The sequence below is a fragment of the Scaptodrosophila lebanonensis genome, unplaced genomic scaffold, assembly GCF_003285725.1.
Source record: "Scaptodrosophila lebanonensis strain 11010-0011.00,11010-0021.00 unplaced genomic scaffold, SlebRS2 tig00000126-arrow-arrow-pilon, whole genome shotgun sequence".
NCBI lineage: Eukaryota > Metazoa > Arthropoda > Insecta > Diptera > Drosophilidae > Scaptodrosophila > Scaptodrosophila lebanonensis.
The window spans coordinates 764755-785675 of NW_022060582.1; the positions used below are offsets into that span (position 1 = coordinate 764755).

The window sequence follows — 20921 nt, forward strand, 5'->3', positions numbered from 1 at the left end:
TGCTGAAATTTGGGCTCAAGTATCCTATCATGGTGTAGATGCGCACTAAGAAGGGATTTTGGATTTGAATTCGAGCTCTAAAGGGGGGAAAAGTAGCTCCAAAGTTTGTTTGAAAATTCTGCATTTCTGAATGGATCAACTTTAAATTTGGTTTTTATAATCTATTAAAAAATACAAACCAAACTGCATACTCGGTTTTTCGAAATTTGTGTTGAAGCTTGAATTATTGGGGTTTTAATATTTATTCATTTTTTCAAATGAAAAGTTTGTGTTATAAATTTGGTCTGATCGATTTCAAATTTGGGTAATATAATCTAAGTAACTAAAATTACAACTTTGCATTAAACGATTTTTAAAATATGCATTTTACAAATGCAGGCAGAACAAACAATACAAAATATCAAACAGTTGGGGACAACTAAGTATACATACACACACACACACATACATACATACAAGCAGCTGTTCGTGTAGTTGCGTGCAAACGGTTGAAGTAGCCAAAGCAAAATGTGAGACACTAATGTGTGAATGTTCATTTGTACACATGTATGTACATACATATGTACAAAAGTTCATTCGTCTTGCACTGACAGGGCAAGAAATGTTAATTAATTAAAAATTATTAACATTATAACATAAACATTTTGATGTTATTTTTTCTTTGTTTAGTACATTTGGCATAAGGGGTTTTTAGGACAACGGACTACAAGGGCGTACTCAGGTTGGGCAGGGGGGACATTGCTCCCCCTAGAAAGAATTTCGCATTATGAATTACACCAGCACCATATGTATTACATACGTACATACGTATGTATGTATAGTATGTACATATGTACATCAATAAGTATGTATGTACGTACATAAATTCTTATATACATATGTATATATGTAGGTTTGTATGTATGCAGTGGGCCATCGAACACTGTTGTTTAATTGTAATAAATAGTGTTCTATGGTTTAAAATCAAAATTTTTAAAACAAGAACAACAACTTCAAGTTATTGGCTCGCAAATCTTCTTTCGTTTTGATCATTTATGGCTGTTAATTGCATACGCAAAATGCCAAAAGTTTACAGTTACCGTACACATACAAATAAATTTGTATGTATGTATGTATGTATGTGTACAGTGAACAATCGAATACAGTATTATAATCAATAACTCTCAAACGATGTTTTTCGATGTATTTGTATTCGACATGTATTACGATATATCAACACAAGTATCGATATTTTCGATATATCGCATTTAATTTTATTATTGGGGTTTTAATATTTATTCACTTTTTCAAATGAATAGCTTGTGTTATAAATTTTGTCCGATCGATTTCAAATTTGGGTAATGTAATCAACATAACTATATCAACAAATTGGCATTCAACGGTTAAAATATAGCAGTATGTTTTTTACTTGCCATATATCAAATATCAAATAGTTGGGGACATCACATACACACACTCACACATACATACAACAAGCAACAGTTCGTGTCTATGTGTGCCCATGCATACATACATATGTACATGCATATGTATGTATGCCTGTATATGTATGTAGCATGTACATACAAAACAACAACAACAACTGCAAGTCATTGACTCGCTCTTCTTCTTTCGTTTTGACCATTTAATGTTAAATGCAAAGGCAAAACGCCAAAAGTTTACAGTTACCGTCGCTAGGCAACGACTGCGTAAGCGATAGTAAAGCAGAAACCGAATAATGGAGCTACGCATATTCTGCTTCGCATTGCGGGCAGATGTATGTATGTATATGATTTGTTCTTATTGATCTCAATAAATAAATAGATTTTATTTAAATATTCTGCTTATTGCATTCAAACTTCGATATTTTGATGGTATCGGTGGCTTCAACTATCGAAAGTTTTACTGTAGCAAATTGAGATGAGAATTGTCAGTGCTTTTTGATCGTGGCTCATCGCGGCACGGCATTGACACGAGTGCCGTGTTTCATATTCCGAGGTTGTGCGTGACCGTATTGACTCAATATGGCACGAAAAGGCTCAAATGTGAATTTAAAATTAGGATATTATCGTAAAACATTGCGTTATCTCTATATATAAACCAGTTTGTCCTGACTAAATGGTGATCAACGCACAGCCCAAACGGTAAAAGATGAAATTTTGACTCAAGTATCCTTTCATAGTATCAAGTATCATAGTGTAGGAGCACACTAAGAAAGGCTTTTGGAAAATTCTAGATCCAAAGGGGGGAAAACGAGCTTTAAAAAATATTAGTTATAGTGGTCATGTTCGTTTAACGAAATAGTTTGGCAAGAACAAAAATGTAACGGACTACTGAACAATTTTTTGTCAAGAACAGAATATGTTCATTTAAATACCTTAAATGCCTTCCTACTGGTAACTTATAAGGTGAAAACATATGGGTAGGTTATGCACACACAAAATAAATACAATTGGAAACATTATATTGAGCCGGGTTAAGACGGGCAATACCTGCTAGTATATATATATATAGCAGCAAGATGGCATCCCTATACAGCAGAAGGAGAGTGTGAAGAGAGTCGTCAACGAGAGTTCGTGGCAGCAAGTCATCAGCAGGTCGTGTAATAAAGTCGTCAGCAGCCGTGTCGTATTGAAGAGCAGCAGTCAGTCGTTTCAGCCGTCAGTAGTTTCAGTGATCAGCCGTCGTCTAGTTTTAATAACCGTTGTAAACTTGCACAATTGTATTAATCGCGTTGAACTTTTACTATTCTCTAAACTGCTCTATAAATTATATTCATTATATAATTAATTAATTTAATTAAATTAATTAACTAAATTAATTTAATTAATTAATCGTGCCTTATGCGTGTTTGTGTACTTGTACATATGTATGTATGTGTGCATTGGGCCTGGTTATATGGCTATAACTTTCTTTCCGATCATTCTATCATAATGAAACTTGGTATACGGATATATAATCACTAACCTAATGTGACTACCAAATTTTATTTCAAAATCCGGGAGTTATACGGGAGTTATAGAAAATCGTTAATAGGGGTGGAGTGGGGGGGGGGGGTGATGGTGGATCAGACAAAAAGAACAAACTCGTCCTTTCTCGGTGTAAATAGTTCCTTGCTATACAGCTAGGAACTATTCACTATCAGAGGCTACACTTTATCCCGTGTAGAGCGTCTCTGAGAGAACAAAAAAGGAAACAAACCAATGCTTAAATTTCCAATTTCATTCTGATTTTATTTCTGAAATTCCTTCAGTATTTATACAATTTTTGTCTTATTTACTAGGTTTTTTCTTATGTACTTATAATTCAATATTTGACTCTTTCTTATTTTCTAAACATTGTACTTACTCTAATTTTACATTTTTTGTCTTATTCTATCCTAACGGTGTCAAGTGGATTTCCCCTCCATATGTATATTTCAAGCCTTTCTTAAACGCAGTGTGCACCCACCCTTAAACGCTGTCGCGGTCCTATTTGCCTATGCATTTTCTGTTATCTACTATGCGTTGGTCTGTACCACTGCTGCATGCGGCTATTTTTAGACCGAGATTTGTTGTTTAGCCTATCTACTGCTTGTGCTCCCTATGCTAACTTCTGAGCTCTTGTTCACTTTTGTGAACATCTTGCGCAGGGCAAACCTAACTATCGCTGGCGACTAAAACTATGTATGTTCACTTTTGTGAACATCTTGCGACGGGCCATAATGCTTATATATTTTATACTCCTAATTGCATCCAAGAATCAAGTTGTATTTCTCTTTCCACTTTGTCCAAAAACGGATTTTCTTGCTTGGTACCAATTTCCATCGGTCCAATACTGAAATCCCTTTGTTATATTTCCGATCTATGCCTTCGAAAAGCGGTTCGTGAATTCGAAATTGTGCTGGCTTTAAACTGTTCTCTAATTCAATGCTACTGTCTAACCTGTACAGTGGCCCGGAGTTCAGTATTGCCTTGACTTGCACTAGTGACGTACTTATTTTCTCGTACGTTAGAGTGCGTTCTTTTACTATTTTGTTTTGGTAATTTTTTACTGAATCTACCCCCGTTCCTTGGATTCCTCCAAAGTGAGGACTTGCCAGAGGGATAAGGTGAAATTGTGGTCTTTCTAATTTTAAACCAACAGTATTTGGCTTAACTGCAGTTGTCTTTTTTACAGACACACTTTGTGCTGCTTGTACAGTGGAATTGGATATTTTCTCGATCTTTAAATGTGCCTGTTTGTATTGTGATTTTGAAATTACTTTTTCATTCGTTAATTGGACGAAGTCTGCACCTACGAGCTCAGGGGTTTTTATACGTTGGACTGAGGATAATTTATCGTGACATTCTTTGGTGTCTGTTTCCTCTGAAATTCCTAATTGTGTTAGTATGGTAATAGGAGAGGAAGTAAATGTCTCAGCACCGACAAAATCATATTTTTCTTCGAACTTTAAATCTTCTGATTTTGGGACCAATCTTTCTTCCGTTGATTGAACAAAATCTGCTACTATGGGCTCAGAGGACTTTTCCAATTCGAATGAGGCTAATTTTATGCCTATTTCCTCACAATGATTGAAGTTGCCTTCTTTCTCAGTCTTTTCTTCTGAGACTTCCCAAAAACACCTAAATTTAGGAAACTCTATCGTTTCCTCAAACGCCTTTTCTAAGACTTCATTTATAACATCAAATTTAGGAACATCTATCTCTTCAGTAGCTTTCACTGAGACTTCCCAAAAATCCCTAAATTTGGGAAAATCTAATTTTTTCTCACAGGCTTTCTCTGAGACGTCTCCCATAAAACTAATTTTAGAAAAATCTAAGTTTTTCTCAGCAGCTTTTTCTGAGACTTCGCAAAAATCCCTAAATCTAGGAAAATCTAATTTTTGCTCAGCAGCTTTATCTGAGATTTCCCAAAACTTTCCTAAGTTTACGGTAATTGCATCTACTCTATCTGCCTGTGGGGTCTTAATTTGCATTGTTTGTATTGCCTGGAGGTGTTGCTCGAGAAACTCCAAAACCTCTTCTAAGGTTTGGATTTCTTTTGTTCTCCTAGTGTACTGTTCATATTGTTGTAGTCCGGCCCTATCGAATTTTCTTAAAACTATCCTAGCCCATACTATATCTGCTTCTTTTATTCCTGTATTCATACCGTTTATGGCATGAATACATTGCCTAGTAGTATCTAGCAGGCCCTGGACACTTTTTTCCGACTCACTATTCATTGTGGGCTGATCTAACAATTTGTCCATGTGGTAGGAGAATATTTGTCTCCTATTTTCGTATCTATCTTTCAAAATCTGTAATGCCGTTTTATAATTTTCCCTTGAGATTGGCAAATGCTGTATTAGGGAACTCGCCTCCCCCCTAACTAGCTCTTTCAACCTTATAAATTTCTCAACTTCGTGCAAGTTTTTGTTCTTGTGCACCAAGTTTCCAAACATATCTGAAAAGGCTGTCCACTGTGCTATATTTCCAAAAAAGGGATGAATTTCAATTTCTTTTAATTTTAATGTGCTATTCGTGCTTTTGTCTTCATTAATTTCTTTCATTTTACGCAAAAACAGTCCTTCTACCTCTTCCAACATTTGCCCTATTTCGTTTTCAGTGCTAAAGGGGTCTTTTTCCAAGGTTTTTATACTCTCCTTTATTTCCTCAAACTTTCCATCTAAGAATTTCTTCGCTTCCAGCGCCTCTAGTCCTACGTGAAAATCTCCACTAATCTGCCTGCCAAATCTTTCGGCCTTGGCTATTACCGTATTTCTTTTCTTTTCCCACCTATGCCTGGCTTCGTCTTGAAATGGGGATGTGGCTGACATGCTTGTCTCCATTGGAGCTGATGGTACGTGTTTTTTAGGTTTGTACCTAGCTAGGCAAGTCATTATATCCCCTCTAACCTTCATCACGTTCGCCCACACGTTCTTTTGGAAATAGTCTACCTCGCCAAGACCTTTCTTGTTGTCCTCTAGGATCTCATGCCTTTTTTCGAATTTTTCCCAGAGCTTCTCTAGTTCTGCTAAGTGCTGTGAGTTTTCACACAACGTTTTCTCTCCTAAATTTGTTATATTTTCAATCTCCCTATAAATCGTCTGCTGCTCTACTAAGAGATCTTTTAATTGATCCCTTGTCAACACCATCTTGTCACCTTTGGTATTCTTATTTTTTTAAACAAAAAGTTTTTTTTTTTATTTATTTACAATATTAATTGTTTTTTTTTTCCAAGTTATTAATAGTTGTTTTTTTGCGTCCAAACCTTGTAGGGCTTAGCTTCCGCTGCTTCTTCGTCTCTCTTGCGGCCCAAACCTTAGGGATCTGGTCTGTTGTCTTGGTTCTTCGACCCAAACCTTGTAGGGATTTGGGACCTGATGTCGTCCTTCTTCGGCCCAAACCTTGTAGGGATTTGGGACCTGCTTTCTTCTCTCGCTTCTCTCTTCTTCGTCCTTCGGCGGCCCAAACCTTGTAAGGGATCTTTGGGAACCGCTCTTCTTTGACCCTCTTGCTTCTTCGTCCTTCGGCGGCCCAAACCTTGTAAGGGATCTTTGGGAACCGTTTTTCTTTCACCCTCTTGCTTCTTCGTCCTTCGGCGGCCCAAACCTTGTAAGGGATCTTTGGGACCGCTCTTCTTCGTCTCTCTTGCTTCTTCGTCCTTCGGCGGCCCAAACCTTGTAAGGGATCTTTGGGACCGCTTTTCTTTGACCCTCTTGGTCCAAACCTGGTAGCGGTTTGCAGGGGTCTTCCTTCTGGTTTATCGGCCCAAACTTATCAGAAGTTTGGCAACCGATTTTAGTTTCGTCTTTACTAGACTCTGTATTCTTTCCCTTCCTACTTTAAAGGCTATGGCCTTAATGGTTCGGCTTTTGTTTTCGCCTTAAATTTTAATTTTTTGATTCTGACACCTTTCGGTATCTAGTTCGGATGGGCCCGCTATTGCCGACCTCGCCGTTTCCTTGCTCGAAGGACCAAAATGTAAATAGTTCCTTGCTATACAGCTAGGAACTATTCACTATCAGAGGCTACACTTTATCCCGTGTAGAGCGTCTCTGAGAGAACAAAAAAGGAAACAAACCAATGCTTAAATTTCCAATTTCATTCTGATTTTATTTCTGAAATTCCTTCAGTATTTATACAATTTTTGTCTTATTTACTAGGTTTTTTCTTATGTACTTATAATTCAATATTTGACTCTTTCTTATTTTCTAAACATTGTACTTACTCTAATTTTACATTTTTTGTCTTATTCTATCCTAACGGTGTCAAGTGGATTTCCCCTCCATATGTATATTTCAAGCCTTTCTTAAACGCAGTGTGCACCCACCCTTAAACGCTGTCGCGGTCCTATTTGCCTATGCATTTTCTGTTATCTACTATGCGTTGGTCTGTACCACTGCTGCATGCGGCTATTTTTAGACCGAGATTTGTTGTTTAGCCTATCTACTGCTTGTGCTCCCTATGCTAACTTCTGAGCTCTTGTTCACTTTTGTGAACACTCGGTCTCAGGAGAATCTGTATACCAAGTTTGGTTATTCCAGCTCTTATACTTTCGGAGATCCTTGCGTTCATACAGACAGACAGACGGACATGGCTATATCGACTCGGCTTGTCATGCTGATCAAGAATATATATACTTTGTGGAGTCTACCAAGCCTCCTTCTGTGTGTTCCATGTGCACTCGCACAAAACTAATATACCCTTGTACCCTTTGGGTACAGGGTATAAAAAGTTATGCTATTTTAATTAATATAAATTTGTTTATTTTAAGATATGTGAGGTCCTTTTTTAAGAAATAAAATTATGCTAATATAAAAATACATGTATGTATACATATGCTTTCTTTTCATTCTGTACCTCTTTATTTAAAATACCTACATACCTATACACATGATTGATTGATTTCATACGGTCATACTCGGGTAAAATCCGCGGAATACAAAGTCTGGTTTGCTTCGATCAGGACCCAGTCATCTTAAACGAAGTGACCGAGCCTGAAGTGTTTGAAAGCAAACCAATCAAGGCTGGTACCCGTTCGCAACGAACAGAATACTCGAAGTCACCGAGCCTGAACTGTTCGAAAGCAAACCAGTCAAGGCCGGTACTCGTTCGAACCGACCGCAATAAGCGAAGTGCCCGAGCCTGGTGTGCTCGAAAGCAAACCAATCAAGACCGGCGCTTGTTCGTAAAAATGGAAAGATTGCTCATGCAAGTTCGATCATAAGAAAAATGCTGAGAGTACTCAACTCGTTCGTGCTAGTTTGCAACCAAGCAAAGATCTGATTTGATTGAATTTTCAAGAAGGGTGGTCGAACATACTCGTTGCAGTTCTTTGGTGTGTATTCTATACGAGTTTGTTTTATTTTTTTGATTTCCCCCCCCCCCCCCCCCCACACACACTTCACCCGTATGGGGGTTTTCCCGATTTTCCATTCGTATAATCGCCTATATCTCGGAGACTATAACCTAGGAACACCAAATTTTAGTCCCAGATGCCTTATGTGAATACGCAGAAAATGTTTATTTTAGAATTACCCTCCCTCCCTCCCTCCCCTCTCCCATGCAAATGAACGAAAATTTTGCAAATACCCCCAGTTAGTTATTATGTGTCCGTATGCCAAGTTTCACTATGATAGACCGATTTAACGAGAAGTTATATCCATAAATATATTTGCTGCTGCAGCGCTGCCCAAGCGCTGCCCGCGGCTGTTGTTGATGTTGCTGTTTGGTTGACTGCTAACATGTTTACACAGACACGAATAGATGCGCATAGACATACATACACTCACACAGACGGAATTGCTATGTAAATGTGCAATTATAAACCCTTTACGTAAGTTCGAATACCAAAAGAGGTAAAATCGATCAAATTTTTTTTTTTTATTGTCTTAATTTTTTTATTTTCTATAATTATTTCAAACATATGTACAGAGTATTTCAAAGTCGGAACATCCGACTTTAGCTTTTTTTACTTGTTTGCACTAAGTCCATCTTAGAACGTTGTGTTATATTCAAGGGATTTGGAGCGTATATCCAAAAAATAACAATGTTAATGTTAGCCACATTTGCATAAAATATATTAATATTTTACGAAAAAGTAATATCTCTATATATATAAAACAGTTTGTCCTGACTGACTGGCTGATTGGTAATCAACGCGTAGCCCAAACGGTAAGAGCTAGGAAGCTGAAATTTGGACACAAGATCCATCTCACAGTGAAAGTGAGCAGTAAGAAGGATTTTGGAAAATTCGAGCTCTAAGTTGTGGAAAACGGGCTCCAACGTTTTGTAACGTTGCTCTGGCCCGTGTATACTCGTCGGCCAGAGTCGCTGCAAAATTCTTTGTTTGGTTCCCCAGGAATAAAGTGAGCCCGCCGTTACCATTCAAATATGATGCTCGCCGTGTGTACAATTTGTGTTTTATTTCCCAAATGTAACAAATAGGAGGGTGCGCTTCAATGCGCGTTCGTTTCCCTCTCCAACAGAACTAACTCCAAACTCCCTTCAACTTACAACTACTTAGACCTACTTAAAACTACTCATCGGCATCGTGACGACGCGTTGCGTAGCTGGCAGCTGTGCGTCGTTACACCTCCCCCTTTCCCCAAAGGGTCGAACGGCCCGATCGATGGTGTTTTTTTTTTTCAAATTTTGTTAGCATCGCGCCATAATCGAAAGGCAGATGTGTAGCAGCTGGGTGGCAGCGCTGCCACCCCTCGCGGTTGGCCACCTGTCGACGCCACCTGTAACTTCACAGTCAGCTGCTCACGCTGTCATTCTGTCGCATCGTTGTCTTCGCTCTCCATTTCCGCCACGTGTTTGAATTTCAAATTCTGGGGTGCGAAATCTGTTGGTGATTGCTGGGCAACGAGCTGCATCTCGCAAAAGTACTGACTATATTTTCTAGCCTGCATGGCCTGCCGCTGATGGACTACCTGTAGCACGCAACGGCTAATTATGTGCCAGCGGCATGCACGTGCTGTTACAACACGGTGTACATAAGATGTACTGCGTCGACTGCAACCAGTGCACCAGGCCTCCCATCGGTGCCGTTGAGGTATCATTTGTGCTATATGTGGCTGAAACGTAATAAAATTCGATTATGTCTGCAGGATTACGTGGACAATATTCTTTAGCTAGGAGCGCCTGCTTTGGTTGCCCCGGTTGTTGGCGTCGCCGCCATGGCTGCCGCTGCCTCCGCTGTTGTCGTCACCTGTTGCCGCGGCTGCCGGCTTCGCCACTACTGCCTTCATCAACGTAGCCGCAGCCGCTGCTGCATTGGTGCCGCTGCTGTTGACGTCGCTACCGCTGCCGTCGCTGCGGCCCCTACTATCGTGTCGCTGCTGCTTACGCTGTTGCGGCTGTTGTCGTGGCTGTTGTGATGGCTGCTGTTGTGGCTGTTGAGAGATTGTCAGTGGCATGGTCCCCATACCAGCGCAACTGCCGCTGTCGCTGCACTCGTCGGCGACGCTGACGTCTGCATTCAGCGCCTTCAGATCACGCACATGTGCTCTTCTACCTCTGCCGCCCGCTATTGGTCGTAAGCGCACTATGACTGGGGAAATGAATGCTCGCACCGTGAATGGTCCATCGAAGCGAGGCGCCAGCTTGGCCGCAAACTGCTCGGCTGCGTTGGACAGGTGATGCTGTCGCACGAGAACCTCGTCGCCTAGTTGGGGTCGCCACTCGCGCCTCCGCAGATTATACTGCCGCGCCTGATCCTCACTGGCCACAACTTGGTTTCTTTTCGCTATTCGGGCAATAAACTGTACCAGTGTCGCGTGTGTTTGTGGGCTACCAGGTACTGCCTCAGGGGCGTCTGGATCCCTGCCGTACAGTGTGCGTGGATGCCTTGGTTCTCTCCCAAATAGGATGAAAGCCGCTGAATAGCCCGTTGCGTCTGAAAGTGCTGTATTAATAGCCAATTGTGCTTCCGGCAGTTGTTCGTCCCACGTGTTTTGCTGCCCGTCCGCCAGCTGTGCAATCAATGTTTTGACCGTTCTATTGGTCCGCTCCGTGGGATTCTCCTGAGGTGTATATGGTGCCGTTAGTTGTTTCTGTATGCCTGCCTCAGCGAGGAACTGTTTCAGCGCGCGACTTGTAAACTGGGCTCCATTGTCTGTGATGAGTTTTCGCGGCGTCCCAAACCGCGCCAGGATCCGCTCTCGTAGGGCCAGCTTCACAGCCGCCGCTGTTGCCTTGCGGATGGGGACCAGTTTCGCCCACTTGCTGAACTTATCCACAAGGACCAGTAGGTACGAGTTGCCCCGTTTGGACCGCGGCAGCGGCCCTACGAAATCGGCGCATACGACGTCCCACGCTGCCTCCGCTGGTTTGAAATGCATCTTGCCTGCTGTCAGCTGTTGCTGGGCTTTATAGCGTTGGCACAACAGGCACTGGTGCACATACTTCGCGACGTCGCGATACAGACCAGGCCAGTGGTATCGGTATGCGACGCGCCCACATGTTCGGCGTACTCCCATATGACCCGCCGTTGCGTCATCGTGGCATTCTCTCAACACCTCCTGTCGTAAAGGCGCGGCCACGCATAGCCTCCATGGTGACACCTCATCTTCTCCCAGCACGTTGGCGATGCGGCGGTACAGCCTGTCGTTCTGTATGGCGTAATCTGGGTATTTGCCGGGGCTCTCCAACACCGCTGCCGTCAGCCGCTGTAGCCATTTACAAGTTGGCGCTGCCTCTGGCTCCACGTGTGCGCGGCCGGCCTCCTCGCGCGGCTGCCGTGACAGCGCGTCGGCCACCACGTTCAGGGCTCCTTTTCGGTACTGGACATCGAATGTATACTGTTGCAGCTCCAAGGCCCAGCGTGCAATGCGACCAGTGGGACTCTCGATTGAGTTAAGCCATCGCAACGCCAAGTGGTCGGTCACGACGGTAAAGTGATAGCCCTCCAGATAGTGTCGCAGCTTTCGGATTCCCCAAACAATGGCCAGACACTCCTTCTCTGTGGCGCTGTAGTTGACCTCTGCTTTCTGCACTTTCCTACTGGCGTAGGAAATCACGTGCTCCTGGCCGTCTACGTTCTGTGTCAAAACCGCGCCCAGCCCATACTCGCTGGCGTCAGTCTGTAGGCAGAAGCGTTGTGTGAAATCGGGGCACGCTAACACCGGCGCTTCCATGAGCTGTCTTTGGATACAATCAAATGCCTCCTGCTGTGGTGTTCCCCAACTCCACTTGTGGCCTTTCTTCAACAGCTCGGTGAGTGGGCCTACCGTTGTGGCGAAATTGGGTACAAAGCGGCGGTACCACGAGGCCATCCCGATGTACTGCCGCAGCTGTTTTAGGTTGGCCGGGGGCTTCAGTTCACGTATGGCTGCCACCTTTTCTGGATCCGTCTGTATCCCGTCTTCTGTCACCAGGTGCCCCAGGTAGCGTATGGACCTGCGAAAAAACTCACACTTATCTTGATTTACCCGTAGGTTTGCCGCTCTCAGTCTTCGAAACACCTCCCTCAGGTTACATAGGTGTTCTTCGAACGTCTTCCCAACCACAACTATGTCGTCCAGATAGGCAAACGCGTGTGGAGCCATATCCGGGCCGATGACGCTATCTAGCGTCCGCTGGAAGGTGGCTGGGGCGGAGTGCAGGCCAAATGGCATCACTCACCATTGGAAAAGGCCCCGTCCGGGCACTGTGAAGGCGGTGTATTTGCGGCTGGCTCCGAGCGCTCGTTCAGCTGGCGGTAGTCGATGCACATTCGCCACGCCCCATTTTTCTTGCGTACCAGGACTATGGGCGCGCTGTACGCGCTATCGGACCGCTCAATGCAGCCCTTCGCCAGCAACTAGTTTAATGGGCCTGTCGTCTTTCACGCGGATCGTGTGTGCCGCCACCGACGACACGCCCACAATGTTCTCAAAGCGCGGTAATTCCTCCTGAAGGAACGTGGCAGCCTGAGCAGCCTGTTCATCTGTCAGCGTAGCCGCCGATGGAGCAATTGGCTCTGTGGTCACCAATGCCGCACATCGTACTCTGCGGCGCGCCTGACGCCTTCTCCGCCGTCGTCGCTCACGCACATCTCGCATCTCCAGCTAGTGGCTGCCGGCGGTGAGCGTACCATAGGCCTTGCTGATGAAATCCAGCCCTAGTGAGAGCTCGTCCTCGCAGCCCGGCAGTGTCAACAGTGGTACCGAGATGCATTTGTCGTCCACTGTTATCGCCGTCATCGTCTCCTCGCAAACAGTTTGTCGCGAGCCATTGGCCATCGACATCGACACCTCTACACTCCTTACATTCTCCCCACCTGGCTTTCTCAAGCGTCGTGCCAGCGCCGGGCTCACGAAGCTACGAGTGGCTCCCGTATCCACCACCGCGTCGAGGGCAAGACCACCGCAATCCACACCCGTGGGCTCGCCTATTGGCTGTATATGGCGAGCCCCCCTGGCGTTTCCCGCTCTGCGGCGACAGCACCCGTTCGCTCGTATGCCCAGCCTACCGCAATCCCAGCAGTATAGTTGTTGTTGGTTTGGGCAGCATTCGTTGTCGTGTCCCGCCATACCACAGCGTTTGCAAGACCGCCCCTGGTGTGCCGACGAGCTCTGCATCTCGGGCCCGGTTGCTGTTGTTCGCGCGGGTGCAGTCTGTAAAGGGACAAAGTCTCGCCTGTTTAACTCACCACCAGATATGGGCTGCGTGTCCGTTGGCTCCGGACGTCGGATCGGAAACCCCCGTGGGCCCATGAACGCTGGCTGGGATGGCCCTGCCCCAATGGTACAGGCCGGAACCAGGCCAACTCCTCCAGCTTTGCTCCTTGCCGTTTGAATTCTGCCACAGTATGGACATCCTGATGTCGTATCCTGATGTTGATCGCTGGTCGGATGTTGCGGTAGATGAACCTTAGCTGCTCCTGGGGCATGTCTGCATCGAGCATCACTTCCAGCATCGCTTGGACGTAGGTCGCAGTGGACTCCGACTCGCCCTGAAAGCGTCGTTGCGCATTCTGTCGCCCCCGTTCAACGTGAGGAGCGGCCGGCTTCTAGCAGTTCCGCGCGGAACTCTGCCCACGACTGGGTCGAGTTTCGCCTTGTGCGGTCCCACGTCAGTGCCGCGCCCTCCAGAATGTTTGGTAACATCGGCACCAAATTATCTACCGGCTCCCCACTCACTTCCGCTTTTTCTTCTAGCCTGCGCAAGAATGCTCGTGGGTCCCCGCTGCCGTCGAAATGCACTCCCCACTGTGCCACCTCCGTGCTCAGGGCTCTCCGCTCCGCTCATGACATTGTCGAGTGGGCCGAACCAGCCGCGGATGCGGTTGACACGGCCGGCTCGGCCGTCGAGACCATCGACGGTGTGGCGAGGGTCGTTACCACCGTCGTGGCCACGATCTGGTTCGTGGTCACGCATGGCGCCGCTGGCGCTTCTGTCGTATAGGTGGTGGTGGCGGTCACGGTCACTGGTGCAGCCCCAGCTGGTGCTGTCGCCGCTAATGGCCCCGTTGATGGTGTCTTGGAATGCTCGGTCGGTGTTCTTGGCGATGCCGCAGCCGAACCTTCCTCTCGCTTGGGGACCTTCAGTTGTGCCTTCGGCGGTACAGGACTCACCGGACGTGACTGTAGGCTCTCATAGCGGGCCGCTAGCAGTTCTAGCCGTGACTGGTGTTCCGGCCCCGCCGCTTTCACAAACGTGGCGAAGCGTGTTCTCAGCGTTTCCACGGTGCCCGCGTCGTCGATCCCAAACTCCTGCAGCAGCTCGATCAGCTCCTCCTTCCTCAACGCTCGCACCCAGCTCGTACCCAGCTCGTTCGCACCATCACGAGTCAACAATTCTCGCCTTACGTTTTCCAACTCGCCGCGTGGTCGCGGTCGTGTTTAACCTCACTTTATTTTGGGGTCCCTGCTCGGGCGCCACTTGTAACGTTGCTCTGGCCCGGGTATACTCGTCGGCCAGAGTCGCTGCAAAATTCTTTGTTTGGTTCCCCAGGAATAAAGTGAGCCCGCCGTTACCATTCAAATATGATGCTCGCCGTGTGTACAATTTGTGTTTTATTTCCCAAATGTAACAAATAGGAGGGTGCGCTTCAATGCGTGTTCGTTTCCCTCTCCAACAGAACTAACTCCAAACTCCCTTCAACTTACAACTACTTAGACCTACTTAAAACTACTCATCGGCATCGTGACGACGCGTTGCGTAGCTGGCAGCTGTGCGTCGTTACAGTTTGTATGAAAAATCTACAATTTTCATCCGATGTACTTCAAACTTAGTTTGTATACTCTTTATATACAAGAAAAACTGTAAGCTTGGTGTTTCGCTATTACTGGGCCAGAATTATAGGAATTTTCCCGTGGAAAAATCGGGACACGAAAAGCTTTGTGCAATCAACGCACAGCCCAAACGGTAAGAGCTAGGAAGCTGAAATTTGGACACAAGATCCATCTCACAGTGAAAGTGAGCAGTAAGAAGGATTTTGGAAAATTCGAGCTCTAAGTTGTGGAAAACGGGCTCCAACGTTTTGTAACGTTGCTCTGGCCCGTGTATACTCGTCGGCCAGAGTCGCTGCAAAATTCTTTGTTTGGTTCCCCAGGAATAAAGTGAGCCCGCCGTTACCATTCAAATATGATGCTCGCCGTGTGTACAATTTGTGTTTTATTTCCCAAATGTAACAAATAGGAGGGTGCGCTTCAATGCGTGTTCGTTTCCCTCTCCAACAGAACTAACTCCAAACTCCCTTCAACTTACAACTACTTAGACCTACTTAAAACTACTCATCGGCATCGTGACGACGCGTTGCGTAGCTGGCAGCTGTGCGTCGTTACAGTTTGTATGAAAAATCTACAATTTTCATCCGATGTACTTCAAACTTAGTTTGTATACTCTTTATATACAAGAAAAACTGTAAGCTTGGTTTTTCGCTATTACTGGGCCATAATTATAGGAATTTTCCCGTGGAAAAATCGGGACACGAAAAGCTTTGTGCAATCAACGCACAGCCCAAACGGTAAGAGCTAGGATGATGAAATTTGGACGAAAGTTGTCTTTTATGGAGTAGGTGAGCACTGAGAAGATTTTGATTTTGATTCGAACGCCAAAGGGGGGAAAACGGGCTCCAAAGATTGTATGATAAATCTGCAATTTTCATTTGATTGGCTTCAAACTAAATGTCAGAACAAGACTAAGCAATCGGAGTCAGGGGAAACGCAAAATAATAGAAAAGCTTGTTGGTGTAATTAGACGATCGCAAAAAGTAACGAGACTTGTCTAATATTTGTTTTTGTTCCTTGACGAAAGAACAAAGAGCACGAGCATCAAATCGTTTCTTTTGCCGTTGTTGATCTGTCTTTCGCTCGGGCAACGATGTCGATGACCTACCGGTATGACGCTGCCTTCCTAAAAGGACTGGTGTTGACACTGGTTGAGCTTAGGATCGGTCCATGGTTAACTGGTTAACACTGTTAATTAAATTTTTTTAATAAATTTTTTTTTGTGGGGTGGTACAGGGTATTAAAGAGTTGAGCCTGCTCGACTTTAGCATTCCTTTCTTGTTTGCATTGGGGCTTTATTGATGCACGAAAAAAATTTTATGTATGTACATATGTATCAAAGAACTGCAACGAGTATGTTCGACCACCCTTCTTGAAAATTCAATCAAATCAGATCTTTGCTTGGTTGCAAACTAGCACGAACGAGTTGAGTACTCTCAGCATTTTTCTTATGATCGAACTTGCATGAGCAATCTTTCCATTTTTACGAAAGATTGGTTTGCTTTTGAGCACACCAGGCTCGGTCACTTAGCTTATTGCGGTCGGTTCGAACGAGTACCGGCCTTGACTGGTTTGCTTTCGAACAGTTCAGGCTCGGTGACTTCGAGTATTCTGTTCGTTGCGAACGGGTACCAGCCTTGATTGGTTTGCTTTCAAACACTTCAGGCTCGGTCACTTCGTTTAAGATGACTGGGTCCTGATCGAAGCAAACCAGACTTTGCAGAATGAGCGTTTGATCGAACGAGTATAGTGCCGTTATTGGTCGAGTATTGTTTGGGTATTGCGCGAGCTATACTCGGGTAATACTCGAGTATTCCGCGGGTTTTACCCGAGTATGACCGTGTGAAATATACATGTATGTATATATTTATGTATTTGTGCGTGCATGTGTTGTTTGCAATTATGCGCAATCATGTGTATATGTATGTAGGTATTTTAAATTAAGAGGTACAGAATGAAAAGAAAACATATGTGTACATATATGTATTTTTATATTATGATATTTAGCATAATTTTATTTCTTAAAAAAGGACCTCAAATATCTTAAAATAAACAAATTAATATTAATTAAAATAGCATAACTTTTTTTAATTTAAATAAAATGGAAGGTATTTCTTTTCGCTAATAGTTTTGTTGGTTTCTTTAATTTATATGCATTTACATACTTGTGTACGATTTTACTATTTAACTAATAGCCGAGAAAACAATAGAAAATGCAAGTGCACGTGCACGCGCCGATATCTTAAAAAAGGACCTCAAATATCTTAAAATAAACAAATTAATATAAATTAAAATAGCATAACTTTTTTAATTTAAATGAAAAGGAAGGTATTTCTTTTCGCTAATAGTTTTGTTGGCTTCTTTAATTTATATGCATTTACATACTTGTAAACGATGTTACTATTTAACTAATAGCCGAAAAAACAATAGAAAATGCAAGTGCACGTGCACGCGCCGATATCATTGGTCATTTCGGTCGATTGTAAATACGACGTTCGATCATTTCTTGTACGCAGGCGAAAAGTTTCGGTCACCGCCGCTTATTCTGAGTCTTTGCAGTTGTGAGTCGAACTGACTGGTTGGGGAGCGTTCGTTCGCAACCGGTCATTGCTTGCATTCATGCAAGAAGTTTCGGGCACAACCGCTCACTTCTGAGTTTTTGCAGTTTTGATTCGAACTGAGTTTTCGTTGAGGGCTCGTTCGCAACCAGTCACTGCTTGTTACTATACCCAAATGAAATAATCATACCGAGTATGGGTAAATACTCGAGTATGACCGAAAATGAAGTACTCGTTGCAGTTCTCTGTATGTATGTGGGTATGTAAATATGTGCAATCAACGCACAGCCCAAATGGTAATCGTTAAGAAGCTGTCAAAGTGTAGGTAGCACCAAGAAGTGGTTTAGAAAAATAGAAACCCGATATACCCTGTACCCAAAGGGTACAAGGGTATATTAGTTTTGTGCGAGTGCACATGGAACACATAGAAGGAGGCTTGGTAGACCCCACAAAGTATATATATTCTTGATCAGCATGACAAGCCGAGTCGATATAGCGATGTCCGTCTGTCTGTCCGTCTGTCTGTCTGTCTGTCTGTCCGTCTGTGTGTCTGTATGAACGCAGGGATCTCCGAAAGTATAAGAGCTAGAATAACCAAACTTGGTATACAGATTCTCCTGAGACCGAGAAAGGACGAGTTTGTTCATTTTTTCTGATCCACCCCCCACTTCCCCCTATTAACGATTTTCTATAACTCCCGTAATTCTTGGGATTTTGAACTAAATTTTGGTAGTCACATTAGGATTATATATCCGTATACCAAGTTTCATTATGATAGAATGATCGGAAAGAAAGTTATAGCCTGATGTAAATGTATGTATGCATGCATGGAATATTTTTTATTTAATTTAGTTAATTAATTAAATTAATTTAGTTAATTATTTAAATTAAATTAATTAATTAATTTAATTACCTTTTTTGTGGGGTGGTACAGGGTATTTAAGAGTTGAGTCTGCTCGACTTTAGCATTCCTTTCTTGTTACTCTTACTATGGGCGCATATAACTCAGTGCCGAAAGTTTGTCTGGGTACAGGGTATTTCATCATCCATTTCTGCCCCTCTGCCAGTCTGTCCGTCCCACCGCACTTCCCCCCTATGGCGGTTTTCCCGATTTTCCATTCGTATCTTAGAGACTATAAGACTTAAGGACACAAAATTTTAGTCCCAGATGCCTTATGTGAATGTGCATTTTGGAATTTCCCTCCCTTCCCTTCTCCAAAGCAATTTGTGATATTTCATAACTGCCGTAATTCTTCGAATTTCGAACTTAAATACCCCCCAGTTAGTGATTATGTGTCCGTATGCCAAGTTTCATTATGATAGACCGATTTAACAGGAAGTTATAGCCTTTCTTCTTTATTTGGGAAAATGTGTTCACAGCGTTATTATATATATTTTAGGGTAAAGTAACTATTAAATGAAAAAGATTAAACATTTTGTACACTTCTTTTATTGCAGAACCAAATCCAATTCAAAGCAATGGTAATGGAGTATTATGTAACAAGTTGTCTAGATTGACCCTAGCCACATTTGATGAAGAAGGACGTTGCATTGGACAAATGGGATCGTTATCTATAAGTTATTAACATGGATTTATCTACTTTTCATTCTTTATTAAACTTGGGAGTATTTTAATAAAGTCCGTATATAATCTCCTACACAAATGTTACTAACCTACTTTAATTTTTTATTTGCTAGTTAGTTATTTGGTTTACTGTAACAGATGTTAATTCATGCGAGTCCCGGAGCAGGGAAGCGTAGCATATAAGCCATTGAAAAAGTAAAGGGAAGTTTTGCACAAGAACAACCAGAGATGTAATAAGTATATATATATATATATATATATATTTATATATATATATATATATATATATATATATATATATATATATATATATATATATATATATATATATATATATATATATATAAATATATATATATATATATATATACTTATTACATCTCTGGTTGTTCTTGTCCAGTTTGTCCTGTCTGACTGACTGATTGGTGATCAACGCACAGCCCAAACGGTAAAGGCTAGGAAGCTGAAATTTGGACTCAAGTATCCTTTTATAGTCTAGGTGCCCACTAAGAAGGGATTTTGGAAAACTCTAGCTTCAAAGGGGGGAAAACAGGCTCCAACGTTTGTATGAAAAATCTACAGTTTTCATCTGATTAACTTACAAACTGAGTTTGTATACTCTCAGAACAATTCCAGGAAAAACTGTATACTTGGTTTTTTGGTATTTTTTGGAGCCTAAAATATGGGAGTTTTTCTGTAATAAACTGTTGGGGCACAAAAGCAAACCGCGTCAACAGCCCACAGCCCACACGGTAAAAGCTAGGATGCTGAAATTTGGGCTCAAGTATCATATCATGGTGTAGATGCGCACTAAGAAGGGATTATGGAAAATTCGAGCTCCAAAGGGGGCTTATTAAAGTTTTCCCCCACTTCCCCCCACTTCCCCCCTATGGGGGTTTTCCCGATTTTCCATTCGTATAATCGCCTATATATCAGAGACTATAAGACCTAGGAACACCAAATTTTAGTCCAAGATGCCTTATGTGAATACGCAGAAAATGTTTGTTTTGGAATTTCCCTATCTCCCCCCTCTCCTCCGCAAATGCAATTTTCTCTAACTCCCGTAATTCTTGGAATTTCGAACTAAAATTTTGCAAATGCCCCCAGTTAGTTATTATGTGTCCGTATGCCAAGTTTCACTATGATAGACCGATTTAACAAGAAGTTATAGCCATAAATATATTTGCTGCTGCAGCGCTGCTCGCGGCTGTTGATGCTGGTGCTTTGGTTGACTGCACACATGTTTATACAGACACGAATAGATGCGAATAGGCATACATACACTCACACAGACGCAATTGCTATGTAAATGTGCAATTATACACCCTTTACGTGAGTTCGAATACCGAGAGAGGTAAAATCGATCAATCTTTTTTTTTTTTCTTAATTTTTTTTATTTTCTATAATTATTGTAAACATATGTACAGGGTATTTCAAGGTTTATATATATACCCTATATATATATATATATATATATATATATATATATATATATATATATATATATATATATATATATATATATATATATATATATATTGTGGCAGGCCTGTGGCCTCACCCATATGGTAGCACTGCTCTCTCATGCCGCAGTCTCTCACTACTGTAACGGTAA

At 42.9% G+C, this 20921-nt stretch overlaps 1 protein-coding gene across 2 annotated transcripts in view; it reads left to right on the forward strand.

Moving 5' to 3' along the window:
* Nucleotides 1-19385, forward strand: part of LOC115628782 (putative FERM domain-containing protein FRMD8P1) — a 352253-nt gene extending 332868 nt beyond the window's left edge. For both annotated transcript variants that reach the window (XM_030524995.1, XM_030524996.1), the window contains one exon: nucleotides 19180-19385. In XM_030524995.1, the coding sequence (XP_030380855.1) occupies nucleotides 19180-19307 (128 nt within the window). In that variant the 3' untranslated portion in view covers nucleotides 19308-19385. The remainder of the gene's footprint in view (nucleotides 1-19179) is intronic.
* Nucleotides 19386-20921: the final 1536 nt, after the last annotated feature.